The sequence below is a fragment of the Anomaloglossus baeobatrachus genome, chromosome 6 (genome assembly GCF_048569485.1).
Source record: "Anomaloglossus baeobatrachus isolate aAnoBae1 chromosome 6, aAnoBae1.hap1, whole genome shotgun sequence".
Taxonomy (NCBI): domain Eukaryota; kingdom Metazoa; phylum Chordata; class Amphibia; order Anura; family Aromobatidae; genus Anomaloglossus; species Anomaloglossus baeobatrachus.
This window is the reverse complement of record NC_134358.1, coordinates 435,952,736-435,973,112: the sequence shown is the minus strand read 5'-3', so window position 1 is coordinate 435,973,112 and position 20,377 is coordinate 435,952,736. Positions and strand designations below refer to the sequence as shown.

The 20,377-nt window shown below is 54.1% G+C and overlaps 1 protein-coding gene across 1 annotated transcript in view; it reads right to left on the bottom strand.

Moving 5' to 3' along the window:
* Window positions 1-20,377, bottom strand: part of CAPN7 (calpain 7) — a 155,398-nt gene that overhangs the window by 98,220 nt on the left and 36,801 nt on the right. Inside the window, exons 5-6 of the mRNA XM_075315213.1 lie at window positions 15,524-15,730; window positions 15,287-15,373 (exon numbers count right to left, since the gene is read on the bottom strand). Coding sequence (XP_075171328.1) covers window positions 15,287-15,373; window positions 15,524-15,730 — 294 coding nt within the window. The remainder of the gene's footprint in view (window positions 1-15,286; window positions 15,374-15,523; window positions 15,731-20,377) is intronic.

Genomic DNA, 20,377 nt, shown 5'->3' with positions numbered 1-20,377 from the left:
AGACCCGGGGGGCTGTTGCCAGACCGAAAGGTAACGCTACGAACTGCAGGTGTTCGTCGTGTATGACGAAGCGTAGGAAACGCTGATGCTCTGGTGCGATCGGCACGTGGAGATACGCATCTTTGATATCTATTGATGCTAGAAAATCTCCTTGAGACATTGAGGCTATGACGGAGCGTAGGGATTCCATCCGGAACCTCCTGACTTTTACGTGTCTGTTGAGCAACTTTAGATCCAGGACGGGCCGATACGATCCGTCCTTTTTTGGGACCACAAACAGATTGGAGTAAAAACCGTGACCTTGTTCCTGAAGAGGGACGGAGGTCACCACTCCTTCCGCTTTTAGAGCGGCCACCGCCTGCAACAGAGCATCGGCTCGGTCTGGTGGGGGAGAAGTTCTGAAGAAACGAGTTGGCGGACGAGAACTGAACTCTATCCTGTACCCGTGAGACAGAATATCCCTCACCCAACGGTCTTTGACGTGTGACAGCCAGATGTCGCCAAAGTGGGAAAGCCTCCCACCGACCGCGGGTGTGGGAATCGGAGACCTCAAGTCAGGAGGACGCCGTCTTGGCAACGGTTCCTCCGGCTGCCCTTTTTGGGCGTGACTGAGACCTCCAAGAATCTGAGCGTCTCTGGTCCTTTTGAGTCTTTTTTGACGAGGTGAATTGGGACCTGCCCGGTCCTCGAAAGGACCGATAACCAGACTGACCCTTCCTCTGTTGAGGTCTGTTTTGTCTGTGTTGCGGTAAGGATGAGTCCTTACCCTTGGAGTGTTTGATGATTTCATCCAAACGCTCTCCAAACAATCGGTCACGAGAAAAAGGCAAATTGGTTAAGCACTTCTTGGAATGAGAATCTGCTTTCCAATGTCTCAACCACAGGGCCCTACGCAAAACAACGGAGTTGGCTGACGCCACTGCCGTGCGGCTTGTAGCGTCAAGAACAGCATTAATCGCGTACGACGCGAATGCCGCCATTTGCGAGGTCAATGGTGCTACCTGCGGGGCAAATGCACGTGTGACGGAGTCAACTCGCGCAAGCCCGGCTGAGATAGCTTGGAGTGCCCATACGGCTGCAAAAGAAGGCGCCAATGACGCTCCAATCGCTTCATAGATGGATTTCAGCCAGAGCTCCATCTGCCTGTCAGTGGCATCTTTAAGTGCCGCTCCATCTTCAACTGCAACCAAGGATCTAGCTGCAAGCCTGGAAATTGGAGGATCCACTTTTGGACACTGGGTCCAACCCTTGACCACCTCAGGGGGAAAAGGATAGCGTGTATCTTTAAGCCGTTTAGGAAAACGCCTTTCAGGATAAGCGTGGGGTTTCTGGATTGCGTCTCTAAAGTCAGCGTGGTCCAGAAAAGTGCTTAAAGTACGCTTAGGGTATCTGAAATGGATTCTCTCGTGCTGCGAAGCTGACTCCTCCACAAGAGGAGCTGGTGGGGAAATATTTAACATCTTATTGATGTTAAATATAAGATCATTAACTATGGCGTCACCATCTGGTGTATCTAGATTGAGAGCGGTCCCAGGATCAGAATCCTGATCAGTTACGTCCGCCTCATCACCCATAGATTCATCTCGCTGGGATCCTGACCATTGAGATGAATGTGAAGGCCCGTCATAGCGAGCCCGCTTAGGCTGCCCGGGGCCATCGTCCGAGTCAGAGTCTTCACCCTGAGGTGTATATGCCCGTCCCGGAGCTTGGAGCTGAGGGGGACCAGGGGGCAATGATTGCACAGTGTCCGTGGCCTGAAGTACAGGCCTAGCTCGCAATGTGTCAAGAATTTGTGACATAGTGAGAGACATTCTGTCAGCAAAAGCTGCAAACTCAGTTCCTGTCACCTGGACAGCATTCACAGGTGGTACACCCTGGGTCACGTCCAGCAGAGGTCCCGACTGTGCAAGCGCCGCAGGGGCCGAGCACTGCACACAATGGGGGTCCGTGGAGCCTGCCGGTAGAAAAGTCCCACATGCGGTGCAGGAAGCATATAATGTCTGTGCTTTGGCACCCTTGCGTTTTGCGGACGACATGCTGCTGGCTCTCTGCAATGTGAGAGAGTCTATAGCCAAAGGGTGACCAGCGCTATGCAATACAAAGTATTTGTAGCAACAAAATACTAAGAATAGTACTGGCACAAGAGGGGGTGAGCCCTGAGGGCTGCTTACCGCCCGCTGAATAGCGGGTAAGAGGCTGCAGAATTCCTTGTCTGGGTCTCCCCGGCTCCCCTCTGCAGCTCAGCGTGTCAGCAGGAATGGCTGCCGGCGTCTGTGGAGAGGGGCGGTCCGTGGGAGTTCCCAAACAAAAGTGCGGGAAACAGTGTCCCCTCTGTGCCGATTGGGAGGGCTGGAGTATGTAAAAACGACTCCAGCCCTCAGCGCTGATGCACTGGCCAGCGTCCCGCCCCTCTCCTGACTGGCAGGTCTGGGGGCGGGAACGAACGGAAGCAGGCCGCAAAAGCCGGGGACTCGAGTTATCAGCGCGGCCGCCGTAAAAGCGCGGGCCGCGCTGAAGTCCCCGGCGCACCACAAGTGCCAGCCGCGCCGCAGTCCCAGCGGCCGGCATGACCGATTCCTAAACGTGGCCAGCGTCCCGCCCCTCTCCTGACTGGCAGGTCCGGGGGCGGGAACGAACGGAAGCAGGCCGCAAAAGCCGGGGACTCGAGTTATCAGCGCGGCCGCCGTAAAAGCGCGGGCCGCGCTGAAGTCCCCGGCGCACCACAAGTGCCAGCCGCGCCGCAGTCCCAGCGGCCGGCGCGACCGATTCCTGGAAGTGTGCCTGCTTCAGCTAAGCTGAATGAGGCCATGGCACAAGCGCCGTAGCGCAGATGTCCCCCGGCGCACTACAACACCCAGCATGCTGCGGTGTGAGCGCCAAATGCACGGGGACACAGAGTACCTTGAGGAAGCAGGGCCATGTCCCTGATGTACTCCGCTCCATCCAGCATCTTCTCCAGGGGCTGTAGATGGAGCCCGGTCTCAGTGCCTGGAGACCAGTAAATCCCACTTCACCCAGAGCCCTGTAAAAAGGGATGGGGAAGGAATCAGCATGTGGGCTCCTGCCGCCGTACCCGCAATGGGTACCTCAACCTTACAAACACCTCCGACATACAGTGGGGTGAGAAGGGAGCATGCTGGGAGCCCTGTTTATGGGCCCTCTTTTCTTCCATCCGACATAGTCAGCAGCTGCTGCTGACTAAAAACAATGGAGCTATGCGTGCGTGTCTGACCTCCTTGCGCACAAAGCTAAAACTGAGGAATCTGTACTCCTACGGGAGGGTGTATAGCCAGAAGGGGAGGGGCCTTACACTTTTAAGTGTAGTTCTTTGTGCGGCCTCCAGAGGGCAGTAGCTATACACCCACTGTCTGGGTCTCCCAATTAGGAGCGAAAAAGAAAAGGAATTTACGGTAAGTAAACAAAATTCCCTTCTTCTTTGTCGCTCTATTGGGAGACCCAGACAATTGGGACGTCCAAAAGCAGTCCCTGGGTGGGTAAAATAATACCTCGTAAGAGAGCCTTAAAACGGCCTCTTCCTACAGGTGGGCAACCGCCGCCTGAAGGACTCGTCTACCTAGGCTGGCATCCGCCGAAGCATAGGTATGCACCTGATAGTGCTTCGTGAAAGTGTGCAGGCTCAACCAGGTAGCCGCCTGACACACCTGCTGAGCCGTAGCCTGGTGCCTCAAAGCCCAGGACGCGCCCACGGCTCTGGTAGAATGGGCCTTCAGCCCTGAGGGAACCGGAAGCCCAGCCGAACGGTAAGCTTCGATAATTGGCTCCTTGATCCACCGAGCCAGGGTTGATTTGGAAGCCTGTGACTCTTTACGCTGGCCAGCGACAAGGACAAAGAGTGCATCCGAGCGGCGCAGGGGCGCCGTACGAGAAATGTAGAGTCTGAGTGCTCTCACCAGATCTAACAAGTGCAAATCCTTTTCACATTGGTGAACTGGATGAGGACAAAAAGAAGGTAAGGAGATATCCTGATTGAGATGAAAGGGGGATACCACCTTAGGGAGAAATTCCGGAACCGGACGCAGAACCACCTTGTCCTGGTGAAACACCAGGAAAGGGGTTTTGCATGACAGCGCTGCTAGCTCAGACACTCTCCGAAGTGAAGTGACTGCTACTAGAAAAACCACTTTCTGCGAAAGGCGTGAGAGAGAAATATCCCTCATTGGCTCGAATGGTGGTTTCTGAAGAACCATCAGCACCCTGTTCAGATCCCAGGGTTCTAACGGCCGCTTGTAAGGAGGGACGATGTGACAAACCCCCTGCAGGAACGTGCGTACCTGTGGAAGTCTGGCTAGGCGCTTCTGGAAAAACACAGAGAGCGCTGAGACTTGTCCCTTAAGGGAGCCGAGCGACAAACCCTTTTCCAGTCCAGATTGAAGGAAGGACAGAAAAGTGGGCAAGGCAAAAGGCCAGGGAGAAATACCCTGAGCAGAGCACCACGACAGGAAAATTTTCCACGTCCTGTGGTAGATCTTGGCGGACGTTGGTTTCCTAGCTTGTCTCATAGTGGCAATGACGTCTTGAGATAACCCTGAAGACGCTAGGATCCAGGACTCAATGGCCACACAGTCAGGTTGAGAGCCGCAGAATTCAGATGGAAAAACGGCCCTTGAGATAGCAAGTCTGGTCGGTCTGGTAGTGCCCACGGTTGGCCGACCGTGAGATGCCACAGATCCGGGTACCATGACCGCCTCGGCCAGTCTGGAGCGACGAGGATGACGCGGCGGCAGTCGGCCCTGATCTTGCGTAACACTCTGGGCAACAGTGCCAGCGGAGGAAACACATAAGGGAGCTGAAACTGCGACCAATCCTGAACTAAGGCGTCTGCCGCCAGAGCTCTGGGATCTTGAGACCGTGCCATGAACGCCGGTACCTTGTTGTTGTGCCGGGACGCCATGAAGTCGACGTCCGGCACCCCCCAGCGGCAACAGATCTCCTGAAACACGTCCGGGTGAAGGGACCATTCCCCTGCGTCCATGCCCTGGCGACTGAGATAATCTGCTTCCCAGTTTTCCACGCCTGGAATGTGAACTGCAGAGATGGTGGAGGCCGTGGCTTCCACCCACAGCAGAATCCGCCGGACTTCCTGGAAGGCTTGCCGACTGCGTGTGCCGCCTTGGTGGTTGATGTATGCCACCGCTGTGGAATTGTCTGACTGAATTCTGATCTGCTTGCCTTCCAGCCACTGCTGGAACGCTTTCAGGGCAAGATACACTGCCCGTATTTCCAGAACATTGATCTGAAGCGAGGACTCTTGCTGGGTCCACGTACCCTGAGCCCTGTGGTGGAGAAAAACCGCTCCCCACCCTGACAGACTCGCGTCCGTCGTGACCACCTCCCAGGATGGGGGTAGGAAGGATTTCCCTTTCGATAATGAAGTGGGAAGAAGCCACCACCGAAGGGAAGCTTTGGTCGCCTGCGAGAGGGCGACGTTCCTGTCGAGGGACGTCGGCTTCCTGTCCCATTTGCGTAGGATGTCCCATTGAAGAGGACGCAGGTGAAACTGCGCGAAAGGAACTGCCTCCATTGCTGCCACCATCTTCCCCAGGAAGTGCATGAGGCGCCTCAAGGTGTGTGACCGACCTTGAAGGAGAGATTGTACCCCTGTCTGTAGTGACCGCTGCTTGATCAGCGGAAGCTTCACTATCGCTGAGAGGGTATGAAACTCCATGCCAAGGTATGTCAGCGATTGGGCCGGTGTCAGATTTGACTTTGGAAAATTGATGATCCACCCGAAACTCTGGAGAGTCTCCAGGGTAGCTTCGAGGCTGTGTTGGCATGCCTCTAGAGAGGGTGCCTTGATCAACAGATCGTCCAAGTACGGGATCACCGAGTGACCCTGAGAGTGGAGGACCGCTACTACAGTAGCCATAACCTTGGTGAAAACCCGTGGGGCTGTTGCCAGGCCGAACGGCAGTGCCACGAACTGCAGGTGTTCGTTTCCTATGGCGAAGCGCAAGAAGCGCTGGTGCTCTGGAGCAATCGGTACGTGGAGATAAGCATCTTTGATATCGATCGATGCAAGGAAATCTCCCTGGGACATTGAGGCGATGACGGAGCGGAGGGATTCCATCCGGAACCGCCTGGTCTTTACGTGTTTGTTGAGAAGTTTCAGGTCCAGGACAGGTCGGAAAGACCCGTCCTTCTTTGGGACCACAAACAAGTTGGAGTAAAAACCGTGGCCCTGTTGATGAAGAGGAACAGGGACCACCACTCCTTCTGCCTTCAGAATGCCCAGCGCCTGCAGAAGAGCCTCGGCTCGCTCGGGAGGCGGGGATGACCTGAAGAATCGAGTCGGGGGACGAGAGGTGAACTCTATCTTGTAACCGTGAGACAGAATGTCTCTCACCCAACGGTCTTTTACCCGTGGCAGCCAGGTGTCGCAAAAGCGGGAGAGCCTGCCACCGACCGAGGATGCGGAGTGAGGATGCCGAAAGTCATGAGGAAGCCGCTTTGGTAGCGGCACCTCCGGTGGTCTGTTTAGGACGTGACTTAGACCGCCATGCATCAGAGTTCCTTTGATCCTTCTGAGGCCTTTTGGACGAGGAGAATTGGGACCTGCCCGCGCCCCGAAAGGACCGAAACCTCGACTGCCCCTTCCTCTGTTGGGGTATGTTCGGTTTGGGCTGGGGTAAGGATGTATCCTTTCCCTTGGATTGTTTGATGATTTCATCCAAACGCTCGCCAAACAATCGTTCGCCAGAAATTGGCAAACTGGTTAAGCGCTTTTTGGAAACAGAATCTGCCTTCCATTCCCGTAGCCACAAGGCCCTGCGGAGTACCACCGAATTGGCGGCTGCAACCGCCGTACGGCTCGCAGAGTCCAGGACAGCATTAATAGCGTAAGACGCAAATGCCGACGTCTGAGTGGTTATGGACGCCACCTGTGGCGCGGACGTGCGTGTGGCTGCGTCAATTTGCGCTTGACCTGCTGAGATAGCTTGTAGCGCCCATACGGCTGCGAATGCTGGGGCAAAAGAAGCGCCGATAGCTTCATAGATGGATTTCAACCAGAGCTCCATCTGCCTGTCAGTGGCATCTTTGAGTGAAGCCCCATCTTCCACTGCAAGTATGGATCTAGCTGCCAGTCTGGAGATTGGAGGATCCACTTTGGGACACTGAGCCCAACTTTTGACCACGTCAGGGGGAAGAAGGGAATTTTGTTTACTTACCGTAAATTCCTTTTCTTCTAGCTCTAATTGGGAGACCCAGACAATTGGGTGTATAGGCTATGCCTCCGGAGGCCGCACAAAGTACTACACTTAAAAGTGTTAGGCCCCTCCCCTTCTGCCTATACACCCCCCGTGCTCCCACGGGCTCCTCAGTTTTGGTGCAAAAGCAAGAAGGAGGAAAAATAATTATAAACTGGTTTAAAGTAACTTCAATCCGAAGGAAACTCGGAGAACTGAAACCATTCAACATGAACAACATGTGTACACAAAAAAACAGGGGCGGGTGCTGGGTCTCCCAATTAGAGCTAGAAGAAAAGGAATTTACGGTAAGTAAACAAAATTCCCTTCTTTTTCGCTCTATTGGGAGACCCAGACAATTGGGACGTCCAAAAGCAGTCCCTGGGTGGGTAAAATAATACCTCGTAAGAGAGCCGTAAAACGGCCCTTTCCTACAGGTGGGCAACTGCCGCCTGAAGGACTCGTCTACCTAGGCTGGCATCCGCCGCAGCATAGGTATGCACCTGATAGTGCTTCGTGAAAGTGTGCAGGCTCGACCAGGTAGCCGCCTGACACACCTGTTGAGCCGTAGCCTGGTGCCTCAAAGCCCAGGACGCTCCCACGGCTCTGGTAGAATGGGCCTTCAGCCCTGAGGGAACCGGAAGCCCAGCCGAACGGTAAGCTTCGATAATTGGCTCCTTGATCCACCGAGCCAGGGTTGATTTGGAAGCCTGTGACCCTTTACGCTGGCCAGCGACAAGGACAAAGAGTGCATCCGAGCGGCGCAGGGGCGCCGTACGAGAAATGTAGAGTCTGAGTGCTCTCACCAGATCTAACAAGTGCAAATCCTTTTCACATTGGTGAACTGGATGAGGATAAAAAGAAGGTAAGGAAATATCCTGATTGAGATGAAAGGGGGATACCACCTTAGGGAGAAATTCCGGAACCAGACGTAGAACCACCTTGTCCTGGTGAAAAACCAGAAAAGGGGCTTTGCACGACAACGCTGCTAGCTCAGACACTCTCCGAAGAGAAGTGACTGCTACTAGAAAAACCACTTTCTGCGAAAGTCGTGAGAGGGAGATATCTCTCATTGGCTCGAATGGTGGTTTCTGAAGAACCATCAGCACCCTGTTTAGATCCCAGGGTTCTAACGGCCGCTTGTAAGGTGGAACGATGTGACAAACTCCCTGCAGGAACGTGCGTACCTGTGGAAGTCTAGCTAGGCGCTTCTGGAAAAACACAGAGAGCGCTGAAACTTGTCCCTTAAGGGAACCGAGCGACAAACCCTTTTCCAGTCCAGATTGAAGGAAGGACAGAAAAGTAGGTAATGCAAATGGCCAGGGAGAAAAACCCTGAGCAGAGCACCACGACAGGAAAATTTTCCACGTCCTGTGATAAATCTTGGCGGACGTTGGTTTCCTAGCCTGTCTCATAGTGGCAATGACTTCTTGAGATAACCCTGAAGACGCTAGGATCCAGGACTCAATGGCCACACAGTCAGGTTGAGGGCCGCCGAATTCAGATGGAAAAACGGCCCTTGAGACAGCAAGTCTGGTCGGTCTGGTAGTGCCCACGGTTGGCCGACCGTGAGATGCCACAGATCCGGGTACCACGACCTCCTTGGCCAGTCTGCAGCGACGAGGATGGCGCGGCGGCAGTCGGCCCTGATCTTGCGTAACACTCTGGGCAACAGTGCCAGCGGAGGAAACACATAAGGGAGCTGAAACTGCGACCAATCCTGAACTAAGGCGTCTGCCGCCAGAGCTCTGGGATCTTGAGACCGTGCCATGAACATTGGTACCTTGTTGTTGTGCCGGGACGCCATGAGGTCGACGTCCGGCACCCCCCAGCGGCAACAGATCTCCTGAAACACGTCCGGGTGAAGGGACCATTCCCCTGCGTCCATGCCCTGGCGACTGAGATAATCTGCTTCCCAGTTTTCCACGCCTGGGATGTGAACTGCGGATATGGTGGAGGCCGTGGCTTCCACCCACATCAAAATCCGCCGGACTTCCTGGAAGGCTTGTCGACTGCGTGTGCCGCCTTGGTGGTTGATGTATGCCACCGCTGTGGAATTGTCCGACTGAATTCGGATCTGCTTGCCTTCCAGCCACTGCTGGAACGCTTTCAGGGCAAGATACACTGCCCGAATTTCCAGAACATTGATCTGAAGCGAGGACTCTTGCCGGGTCCACGTACCCTGAGTCCTGTGGTGGAGAAAAATCGCTCCCCACCCTGACAGACTTGCGTCCGTCGTGACTACTTCCCAGGATGGGGGTAGGAAGGATTTCCCCTTCGATAATGAAGTGGGAAGAAGCCACCACCGAAGGGAAGCTTTGGTCGCCTGAGAGAGGGAGACGGTCCTGTCGAGGGACGTCGGCTTCCTGTCCCATTTGCGTAGGATGTCCCATTGAAGGGGACGCATGTGAAACTGCGCGAAAGGGACTGCTTCCATTGCTGCCACCATCTTCCCCAGGAAGTGCATGAGGCGCCTCAAGGGGTGTGACTGGCCTTGAAGGAGAGATTGTACCCCTGTCTGTAGTGACCGCTGCTTGATCAGCGGAAGCTTCACTATCGCTGAGAGGGTATGAAACTCCATGCCAAGGTATGTGAGCGATTGGGCCGGTGTCAGATTTGACTTTGGAAAATTGATGATCCACGCGAAACTCTGGAGAGTCTCCAGGGTAGCGTCGAGGCTGTGTTGGCATGCCTCTTGAGAGGGTGCCTTGATCAACAGATCGTCCAAGTACGGGATCACCGAGTGACCCTGAGAATGGAGGACCGCTACTACAGTAGCCATAACCTTGGTGAAAACCCGTGGGGCTGTTGCCAGGCCGAATGGCAGTGCCACGAACTGCAGGTGTTCGTTTCCTATGGCGAAGCGCAAGAAGCGCTGGTGCTCTGGGGCAATCGGAACGTGGAGATAAGCATCTTTGATATCGATCGATGCAAGGAAATCTCCTTGGGACATTGAGGCGATGACGGAGCGAAGGGATTCCATCCGGAACCGCCTGGTCTTTACGTGTTTGTTGAGAAGTTTCAGGTCTAGGACAGGACGGAAAGACCCGTCCTTCTTTGGGACCACAAACAAGTTGGAGTAAAAACCGTGGCCCTGTTGATGAAGAGGAACAGGGACCACCACTCCTTCTGCCTTCAGAGTGCCCAGCGCCTGCAGAAGAGCCTCGGCTCTCTCGGGAGGCGGAGAAGACCTGAAGAATCGAGTCGGGGGACGAGAGGTGAACTCTATCTTGTAACCGTGAGACAGAATGTCTCTCACCCAGCGGTCTTTTATTTGTGGCAGCCAGGCGTCGCAAAAGCGGGAGAGCCTGCCACCGACCGAGGATGCTACTAGAGGAGGTCGAAAGTCATGAGGAAGCCGCTTTGTTAGCGGTGCCTCCAATGTTCTTTTTAGGACGTGACTTAGACCGCCATGCATCAGAGTTCCTTTGTTCTTTCTGAGACCTCTTGGACGAGGAGAATTGGGACCTGCCCGCGCCCCGAAAGGACCGAAACCTCGACTGCCCTCTCCTCTGTTGGGGAATGTTCTGTTTGGGCTGGGGTAAGGATGTATCCTTTCCCTTGGATTGTTTGATGATTTCATCCAGACGCTCGCCAAACAGCCTGTCGCCAGAAATTGGCAAACTGGTTAAGCGCTTTTTGGAAGCAGAATCTGCCTTCCATTCCCGTAGCCACAAGGCCCTGCGGAGTACCACCGAATTGGCGGTCGCCACCGCCGTACGGCTCACAGAGTCCAGGACAGCATTAATAGCGTAAGACGCAATTGCCGAGGTCTGGGTGGTAATGGATGCCACTTGTGGCGCGGCCATGCACGTGGCTGCTTCAATTTGCGCTTGACCTGCTGAGATAGCTTGCAGCGCCCATACGGCTGCGAATGCTGGGGCAAAAGAAGCTCCGATAGCTTCATAGATGGATTTCAACCAGAGCTCCATCTGCCTGTCAGTGGCATCTTTGAGCGAGGCCCCATCTTCCACTGCAAGTATGGACCTAGCCGCCAGTCTGGAGATTGGAGGATCCACTTTGGGACATGGAGTCCAACCTTTAACCACGTCCGGGGGGAAAGGATAACGTGTATCCTTAAGGCGCTTAGAAAAACGCTTATCTGGACAAGCATGGTGATTCTGGATTGCCTCTCTGAAATCAGAGTGGTCTAGAAACATACTCTGTGTCCGCTTGGGAAACCTGAAACGAAATTTCTCCTGCTGAGAAGCTGACTCCTCCGCCGGAGGGGCTGAGGGAGAAATATCCAGCAACTGATGGATGGACGCAATAAGATCGTTTACTATGGCGTCCCCGTCTGGAGTATTAAGATTGAGAGCGCTCTCAGGATCAGAATCCTGATCAGCTGTCTCCGCATCATCAACCAAAGATTCCCCCCGCTGAGACCCTAAACAATATGATGTCGAGGGAAATTCTAAGCGAGCCCGCTTAGTCGATCTGGGGCTGGGGTCTAAGTCAGAACCCTCAGACTGGGATGCAGGAGATACCCCGGGAGGACATTGTTGGTCCAACTGAGGGGGGCCCGGGAACAACGATTCAACAGAGTCCCGTTGCTGAGATACCGGCCTGGACTGCAAGGCTTCTAGTATCTTAGCCATAGTCTCAGAGAGTTTAGCAAACTCAGTCCCCGTCACCTGGACAGTGTCAACAGGTGGCTCCCCCTGGGCCCCTCTTAGCATAGGCTCCGGCTGAAGAAGTGGCACAGGGGTCGAACACTGCACACAATGAGGGTCAGTGGAACCTGCCGGTAGCGAGGTCTTACATGTGGCGCAGGCAGCATAATAAGCCTGTGTTTTGGCACCCCTGCCTTTTGTGGGCGCCATGCTATAGTTTTCCTTGAGTTACACAAAAGGGTATATAGCCAGAATGAACTATGATCATACAGTGTAAAGTATATACGATACACAAATAATGTACCAATACACTACAGCACCATGGGGTTCGCACCACAGGTGCTGCTTACCAGCCGCCTAAAGCGGTTGTGAGGCCACCAGAGACCGTGTCTGGGTCTCCCAGGACTTGTCCCTCTTCTGCAGCGTCGGAGCTGACAGGAATGGCTGCGGCGTCCTGACGAGATGAGGGAGCTGTGGGCGTGGCCGAGAAAGAGCGCGAACTGGTGCTCACACCGTGCACAGTGAGGGGGGTGGAGTATGTAAATCATACTCCAGCCCTCAGAGCTGCTCGCTCCGTGCAGCGTCCCGCCCTTCCCCCTGCCTGTCAGGGCTGAGGGCGGGAGAAAAGTAAACTAGGCCGCAAGGAAGCCGGGGACTCTAGTAATAAACGCGGCCGCCGTAAAAGCGCGGCCGGCGTGAAAGTCCCCGGCGAACTACAAGTCCCAGCCGCGCCGCAGTGTCCCATGGCAGCGGCGGTTAGTGCGGTAGCCCTTACATATAAACACACTCAGCGACGCTGAGTGTGTAATGGCACATATAGACCCGGTCAGCGCCGCGGTCCCCGGTGCACTAGCACACCCAGCAAAGCTGAGGTGATGCCGTGCGCGGTCCCCACAGGGATACAGAGTACCTCCAAGATGCAGGGCCATGTCCCTGAACGGTATCGGCTCCTATCCATCAGGCTCCACAGGAGTTGTGGATGAAGCACGGTCTCAGTGCCTGGAGACCGATGGGATCCCACTTCGCCCAGAGCCCTAAGGGGGATGGGGAAGGAAAACAGCATGTGGGCTCCAGCCTCCGTACCCGCAATGGATACCTCAACCTTAACAACACCGCCGACAAGAGTGGGGTGAGAAGGGAGCATGCTGGGGGCCCTATATGGGCCCACTTTTCTTCCATCCGACATAGTCAGCAGCTGCTGCTGACTAATCTGTGGAGCTGTGCTGTGCGTGTCTGACCTCCTTCGCACAAAGCAGAAAACGGAGGAGCCCGTGGGAGCACGGGGGGTGTATAGGCAGAAGGGGAGGGGCCTAACACTTTTAAGTGTAGTACTTTGTGCGGCCTCCGGAGGCATAGCCTATACACCCAATTGTCTGGGTCTCCCAATAGAGCGAAAAAGAAAGGGATAACGGGTATCCTTAAGGCGCTTAGAAAAACGCTTATCTGGACAAGCATGGTGATTCTGGACTGCCTCTCTGAAATCAGAGTGGTCCAGAAACATACTCGGTGTACGCTTGGGAAACCTGAAACGGAATTTCTCCTGCTGGGAAGCCGACTCCTCCGCCGGAGGAGCTGAGGGAGAAATATCCAACATACGATTGATGGACGCAATAAGGTCGTTCACTATGGCGTCCCCGTCCGGAGTATCAAGATTGAGAGCGGCCTCAGGATCAGAATCCTGATCAGCTACATCCGCGTCATCAACCAGAGATTCCCCTCGCTGAGACCCTGAACAATATGATGATGTCGAGGGAAAATCTAAGCGAGCTCGCTTAGTCGGTCTGGGGCCGGGGTCTGTGTCAGAACCCTCAGCCTGGGATCCATGAGACACCCCAGGAGGACATTGTTGGTCCAGCTGAGGTGGGCCAGGGAACAAAGATTCAACAGAGTCCCTGTGCTGAGATACTGGTCTGGACTGCAAGGCTTCCAGTATCTTAGCCATAGTCTCAGAGAGTTTTGCAAACTCCGTCCCTGTCACCTGAACAGTGTTAGCAGGTGGCTCCCCCTGGGCCCCCCCTAGCAGAGGCTCTGGCTGAGTAAGTGCCACAGGGGCCGAACAGTGCACACAATGAGGGTCAGTGGAACCTGCCGGTAGCGGGGTCGTACATGCGGCGCAGGCAACATAATAAGCCTGTGTTTTGGCACCCCTGCCTTTCGTGGGCGCCATGCTATTATCTTCCCTGAGCAACACAATAGGGTATATAGCCAGAAATCAACTGTGCACTATACAGTGTAAAATAAACATATAATGTTACACTACTGCACAATGGGGCTAGCACCACAGGTGCTGCTTACCACCCGCTTAAAGCGGTTGTGAGGCCACCAGATTCCCTGCCTGGGTCTCCCAGATTTTGTCCCCCTCTGCAGCGTCCGAGGAGCTGACAGGAATGCGTCCTGAGGAGAGGAGGGAGCCGTGGGCGTGACCCAGAAAGAGCGGGAACTGGTGCCTGCACTGTGCACAGTGAGGGGAGTGGAGTATGCAAAGCATGCTCCAGCCCTCAGTGCTGCTCGTTCTGTGCAGCGTCCCGCCCTTCCCCTGCCTGTCAGGGCTGTGGGCGGGAGGAAAGGAAACTAGGCCGCAAAAAGCCGGGGCCTCTAGTAATAAACGCGGCCGCCGTAAAAGCGCGGCCGGCGTGGAAGTCCCCGGCGCACTACAAGTCCCAGCCGCGCCGCAGTGTTTCCATGGCAGCGGCGGTCAGTGCGGCAGTCCCTATACATAAACACACTCAGCAACGCTGAGTGTGTAATGGCACATATTAACCCGGTCAGCGCCGCGGTCCCCGGTGCACTAGCACACCCAGCAAAGCTGGAGTGTTGCTGTGCGCGGTCCCCACGGGGACACAGAGTACCTCCAAGTAGCAGGGCCATGTCCCTGAACGATACCCGGCTCCTATCCAGCAGGCTCCACAGGAGTTGTGGATGAAGCACGGTCTCAGTGCCTGGAGACCGATAGGATCCCACTTCCACCAGAGCCCTGAGGGGGATGGGGAAGGAAAACAGCATGTGGGCTCCAGCCTCCGTACCCGCAATGGATACCTCAACCTTACAACACCGCCGACAAGAGTGGGGTGAGAAGGGAGCATGCTGGGGGCCCTATATGGGCCCACTTTTCTTCCATCCGACATGGTCAGCAGCTGCTGCTGACCAATCTGTGGAGCTGTGCGTGCGTGTCTGACCTCCTTCGCACAAAGCAAAAAACTGAGGAGCCCGTGGGAGCACGGGGGGTGTATAGGCAGAAGGGGAGGGGCTTAACACTTTTGAGTGTAATACTTTGTGCGGCCTCCGGAGGCATAGCCTATACACCCAATTGTCTGGGTCTCCCAATAGAGCGACAAAGAAAAACTAAACTAAAAAGCTCCTCTTTAACAACTTCATTTATGATTTACTGATTTTTTTTTAACAAAAGATAACGAGAAATACATCAAGGTTCCTTTCCCTCTATTTATAACGACTATATTACATACTTACGAAAATGGCATAGGGAAGGCAAATCGCTCCCGCAGGTCAACACTCATGAAAGGCACATATTCAATGCCATTAATTTTTGATGTCTTCCTGTAAAAAGAAGAAAAAAAAAAAACACATCAGCCTGGAACATAATGAAAGACACTTAGAATGAGCCTGTGACCGATGTGAAGTAAAGCAGGGTGAGAATGCAGTGCTACAAGAACAGAAAGCCATAAGTACAAGTCAGGTCACCCATACCTCAGCACTTCGATCTCCTCCGACGTGTACCTCTGCCGAGGCGGCTCGCTGTTCTGGCCTTGCCTGCCAGCCGGTGCTTTATCATTTAAGCTGAAGTCCGGACCCAATGGGAGGAAGGTCCGTGTTGGCTGGTTTTGGCTTTGCTTAGGGGCAGAAGGCTTATCTTTGGAAGAGGATTTAGACCTGGAGCCTCTTAATGATTCTGCTCTATTGAAGAAAGTAAAGCAAAGTTTCATACTGGCAACGGATATGTAAAAGTGAGCAAATCAACACTGAAGGTACAGGCAGAAAATGCCGGAATCACAAAATACAACTAATCCTACCGGAATGATTTGTAATCCAAGGCACTAAAATTATCATTTCCAAACGCGTATAGAACTCGCATTTTAACGCCTGCATTTGTATAGTGAGACTACAAGCACAGACAGACTAATATATATATATATATATATATATATATATATATATATATTACACACACACACACACACACTAGAAGGTGGCCCGATTCTACGCATCGGGTATTCTAGAATTTACGTATTGTGTAGTTAATGTATGATTTTAGTTTTTTATATATATATATATATATATATATATATATATATATATATATATATATATATATATATATATATATATATATATATATATATATATGTTGTCTGTAGTTACCAAGTGTTTGTGTAGGTGTACATGTACATGTTCTAGGAGTGGCGGGGGGTGAGAGCGGTGTTGTATGTGAGTTGCGTGTGTTGCGTTGTTTGTGGAGCGCTGTGTGTCTGTAGCGTTTGTGTGTGTGTTGCGCGGTTTGTGTGGGTGTGGTGTGTTTTGGGTTTTGGGGGGAGGTATGTTTTGTGCAATGTGTGTGTGTGTGTTGCGTGGTATGTGCGTATATTTATGTATGCCGCGGTGTTTGTGTGTTGGGTGTTGTGTGTGCGCAGCTTGTCTGTGTGTGTGGGTGTCTGTGTAGGGCGGTGTTTGTGGTTCCCAGTGTGTGTGTGTGTGTGTGTGTGTGTGTGTGTGTGTGTGTGTGTGTGTGTGTGTGTGTGTGTGTGTGTGTGTGTGTGTGTGTGTGTGTGTGTGTTGGGGGGAGGTGTGCACCTCCCATCGTGCTCCATCCCCCATGCTGCGCACCCCTCCCGGCGTGCTCCACCCGCCATGCTGCGCACTCCCAAACGTGCTCCACCCGCCATGCTGCGCACTCCCAAACGTGCTCCACCCGCCATGCTGCGCACTCCCAAACGTGCTCCACCCGCCATGCTGCGCACTCCCAAACGTGCTCCACCCGCCATGCTGCGCACTCCCAAACGTGCTCCACCCGCCATGCTGCGCACTCCCAAACGTGCTCCACCCGCCATGCTGCGCACTCCCAAACGTGCTCCATCCCCCATGCTGCACCAGCATCAGCCCCTCTCCTCCCAGCATCAGCCCCTCTCCTCCCAGCATCAGCCCCTCTCCTCCCAGCATCAGCCCCTCTCCTCCCAGCATCAGCCCCTCTCCTCCCAGCATCAGCCCCTCTCCTCCCAGCATCAGCCCCTCTCCTCCCAGCATCAGCCCCTCTCCTCCCAGCATCAGCCCCTCTCCTCCCAGCATCAGCCCCTCTCCTCCCAGCATCAGCCCCTCTCCTCCCAGCATCAGCCCCTCTCCTCCCAGCATCAGCCCCTCTCCTCCCAGCATCAGCCCCTCGCCTCCCAGCATCAGCCCCTCGCCTCCCAGCATCAGCCCCTCGCCTCCCAGCATCAGCCCCTCGCCTCCCAGCATCAGCCCCTCGCCTCCCAGCATCAGCCCCTCGCCTCCCAGCATCAGCCCCTCGCCTCCCAGCATCAGCCCCTCGCCTCCCAGCATCAGCCCCTCGCCTCCCAGCATCAGCCCCTCGCCTCCCAGCATCAGCCCCTCGCCTCCCAGCATCAGCCTCTCGCCTCCCAGCATCAGCCTCTCGCCTCCCAGCATCAGCCTCTCGCCTCCCAGCATCAGCCTCTCGCCTCCCAGCATCAGCCTCTCGCCTCCCAGCATCAGCCTCTCGCCTCCCAGCATCAGCCTCTCTCCTCCCAGCATCAGCCTCTCTCCTCCCAGCATCAGCCTCTCTCCTCCCAGCATCAGCCTCTCTCCTCCCAGCATCAGCCTCTCTCCTCCCAGCATCAGCCTCTCTCCTCCCAGCATCAGCCTCTCTCCTCCCAGCCTCCCCCAGCATCAGCCTCCCCCTCCCAGCCTCCCCCAGCATCAGCCTCTCGCCTCCCAGCATCAGCCTCTCGCCTCCCAGCATTAGCCTCTCTCCTCCCAGCCTCCTCCAGCATCAGCCTCTCTCCTCCCAGCCTCTCCCAGCATCAGCCTCCCCCTCCCAGCCTTCCGCAGGATCAGCCTCTCTCCTCCCAGCCTCCCCCAGCATCAGCCTCTCTCCTCAGCCTCCCCCAGCATCAGCCTCTCTCCTCTCAGCCTCCCCCAGCATCAGCCTCCCCCAGCATCAGCCTACACCCTCCCAGCATCAGCCTCCCCCTCCCAGCCTTCCCCAGGATCAGCCTCTCTCCTCCCAGCCTCCCCCAGCACGCCGTGCTCCTCTGCCGACACTCACAGATCCGATCGCATACACTCACACACACACTGAAGATATCGCACATACGCACTCACACTATCCGGAGATACCACATGCTTCTGGCCATGTGATCCTCCGGCAGGTCCTGGAAGGTCACTCCACAGTATCGCCGCCGAGAAGCAAGCGATATCCCAGGATGTGGTGAGTGTGCGGATGCGATGTGATGTGTGTGTGAGAGTGAGTGTGATCTGATGTGTGTGTGTGCGTGTGTATGTTCCGCCGCTGCAGGACCTTGATGCGCTGGTAACTATGCTACCATGGTTACCAGCGTATCCTGTCCCCCGCTCGCACGGGAGCCCACACCAGCATACGGCGGCAACCCCAGCAATGCGAGGGTATGTGTCGGCTGGGTTGGCGGCGTACGCTGATGTGGGCTCCCGGGGGTACAGTACTCACCTGGGAGTCGTGGCTCCGTGTCGGTTCGGGGAATGCGTGCGGGGGGCGGGGCCAGAGCGAGCGTGCATTGCGTGAGGGGGCGGGGCGTGGCCGAGTTGCCAATGCGTGCAGGGTGCCGGGGCGAGAGGCCAATCCGTGTGGGGGCGGAGCCTGGGCGAGCAGCCAATCCGTGTGCGGGCGGGGCCATGGCGAGCCCAGCAGCCAATCAGCTTTGTGTCACCGTAAGGACACAATTTTGGAGCAAGACAGACAGACAGAATAAGGCAAATTATATATACATATATAATCTCCTCATAATACCCAGAATATACCAGCAGGAGCAATTTTAACCCCTTCATGACCCAGCCATTTTCTTGTGTTTGTGTGTTTTAATTTTATCTACTTTTCTTAGAGACATAACGTGTATGTTTTTCTGTCGCTGTACAAGGGCGTGTGTTGTAGTTTTGAATTACAGTACACCATTCATTTTATCCTATAATGTACTGAAAAGTGGGGGGGGGGGGAAAATTCAATGTGGGGTAAAATGCTGAAAAACACCTCAATTCCCTTGTTTTCTCACGTTTTGTTCTTTACTCTGTGGTAAAGATGACCTGGCAAAGATTATGGTAATATGAAACATTCTTTTTTTCACAATAAGAAAAAAATTGGGGTTTTTTTGCCTTTTTCTGAGCCCTGTTTTATTTTTTTTTTTTCCAGTTGATTGACCTGTATGAAGACTTGTTTTTTTTCTGCACCCCGCGCTACTTTTTATTGGCACCATATTGGAATACACATGATCCATTGTTCACTTTGTATTGCTTTTTTCAGGAGAGATTCGGCAAATGAAATATGGCAATTCCGGTGTTTTTTTTTTGGGGTTTTCTTCCCGGCGTTTACTGTTTGGGTTAAATGATTGTATATTTTGATACATCAAACCTTTATGAATGCAGCAAAATCAAATATGTTTATTCTTTTTATTTCTTCATTTCTAGACTGGGAAAAGAAAGGCAATTTTAACTTTTTTTTTTATATACTTAACTTTTTATTTTTTAAATTACTTTTCACAGTGTTTGTTAATCCCCGTAGGAGACTTTAAGCCAAGATTGTTTCATTGCTTGTATTATATACTGCAATACATTGGTACACAGCGCTGTCTTATATAAAGGCAATCCTGTGGCTTGGTATCACAGGCAGGGCCGTATTTACCATTAGGCACCTGTGGTCCCCTGCCTAGGGCGGCAGGATGCAGGGGGCGGCACCTTCTAGCAGTAAAAAAAAAAATAAAAAAAAATAATTTTTTTTTTTTTTTACACATTCATTAAATCCGCTGTATTTTCGGAGGGGGGGGGGGGGAAGAGGTGCACCTTTATTTATTTGTATCCGCGTCAATTAAGACGCGAATGCAGACAAACCGCGGCGGCCGGGCACAGAGAGCTGATTGACCCCGGAACTTCCGGGGTCACAGGCGCGCCAATCAGCTCCTTCCTCTGTGCTGCGTCCAATGCTGTGTGCATTTCACATGCAGAGCTCACAGCAGGACGCCGCAGAGGATGCCGCGATGGAAGCCGGTGTCAGAAGAGGATACCCACATGAGCCAGGAAGATGACGGCGGGCCGTGGAGCAGGTAAGTGCTCGCAGAGCTGAAGATTCATAAGGAGCGTGGGGGTGTCTCTAATGCAGACTGGAGATCTGCGTATGGGGTGGAAGGAGAGAGGCTGATACTGGGGGAGACTTGGGGGGAAGAGAAGCTGATATTGGGGGAGGGGGAGGAGAGAGTATGATGCTGGGAGGGGGGAGGCTGATGTTGCGGAAGGCTGGGATGGGGGGAGGCTGACGCTGGGGGAGGCTGGGAGGAGGGAGGCTGATGCTGAGTGAGGCTGATGCTGGGG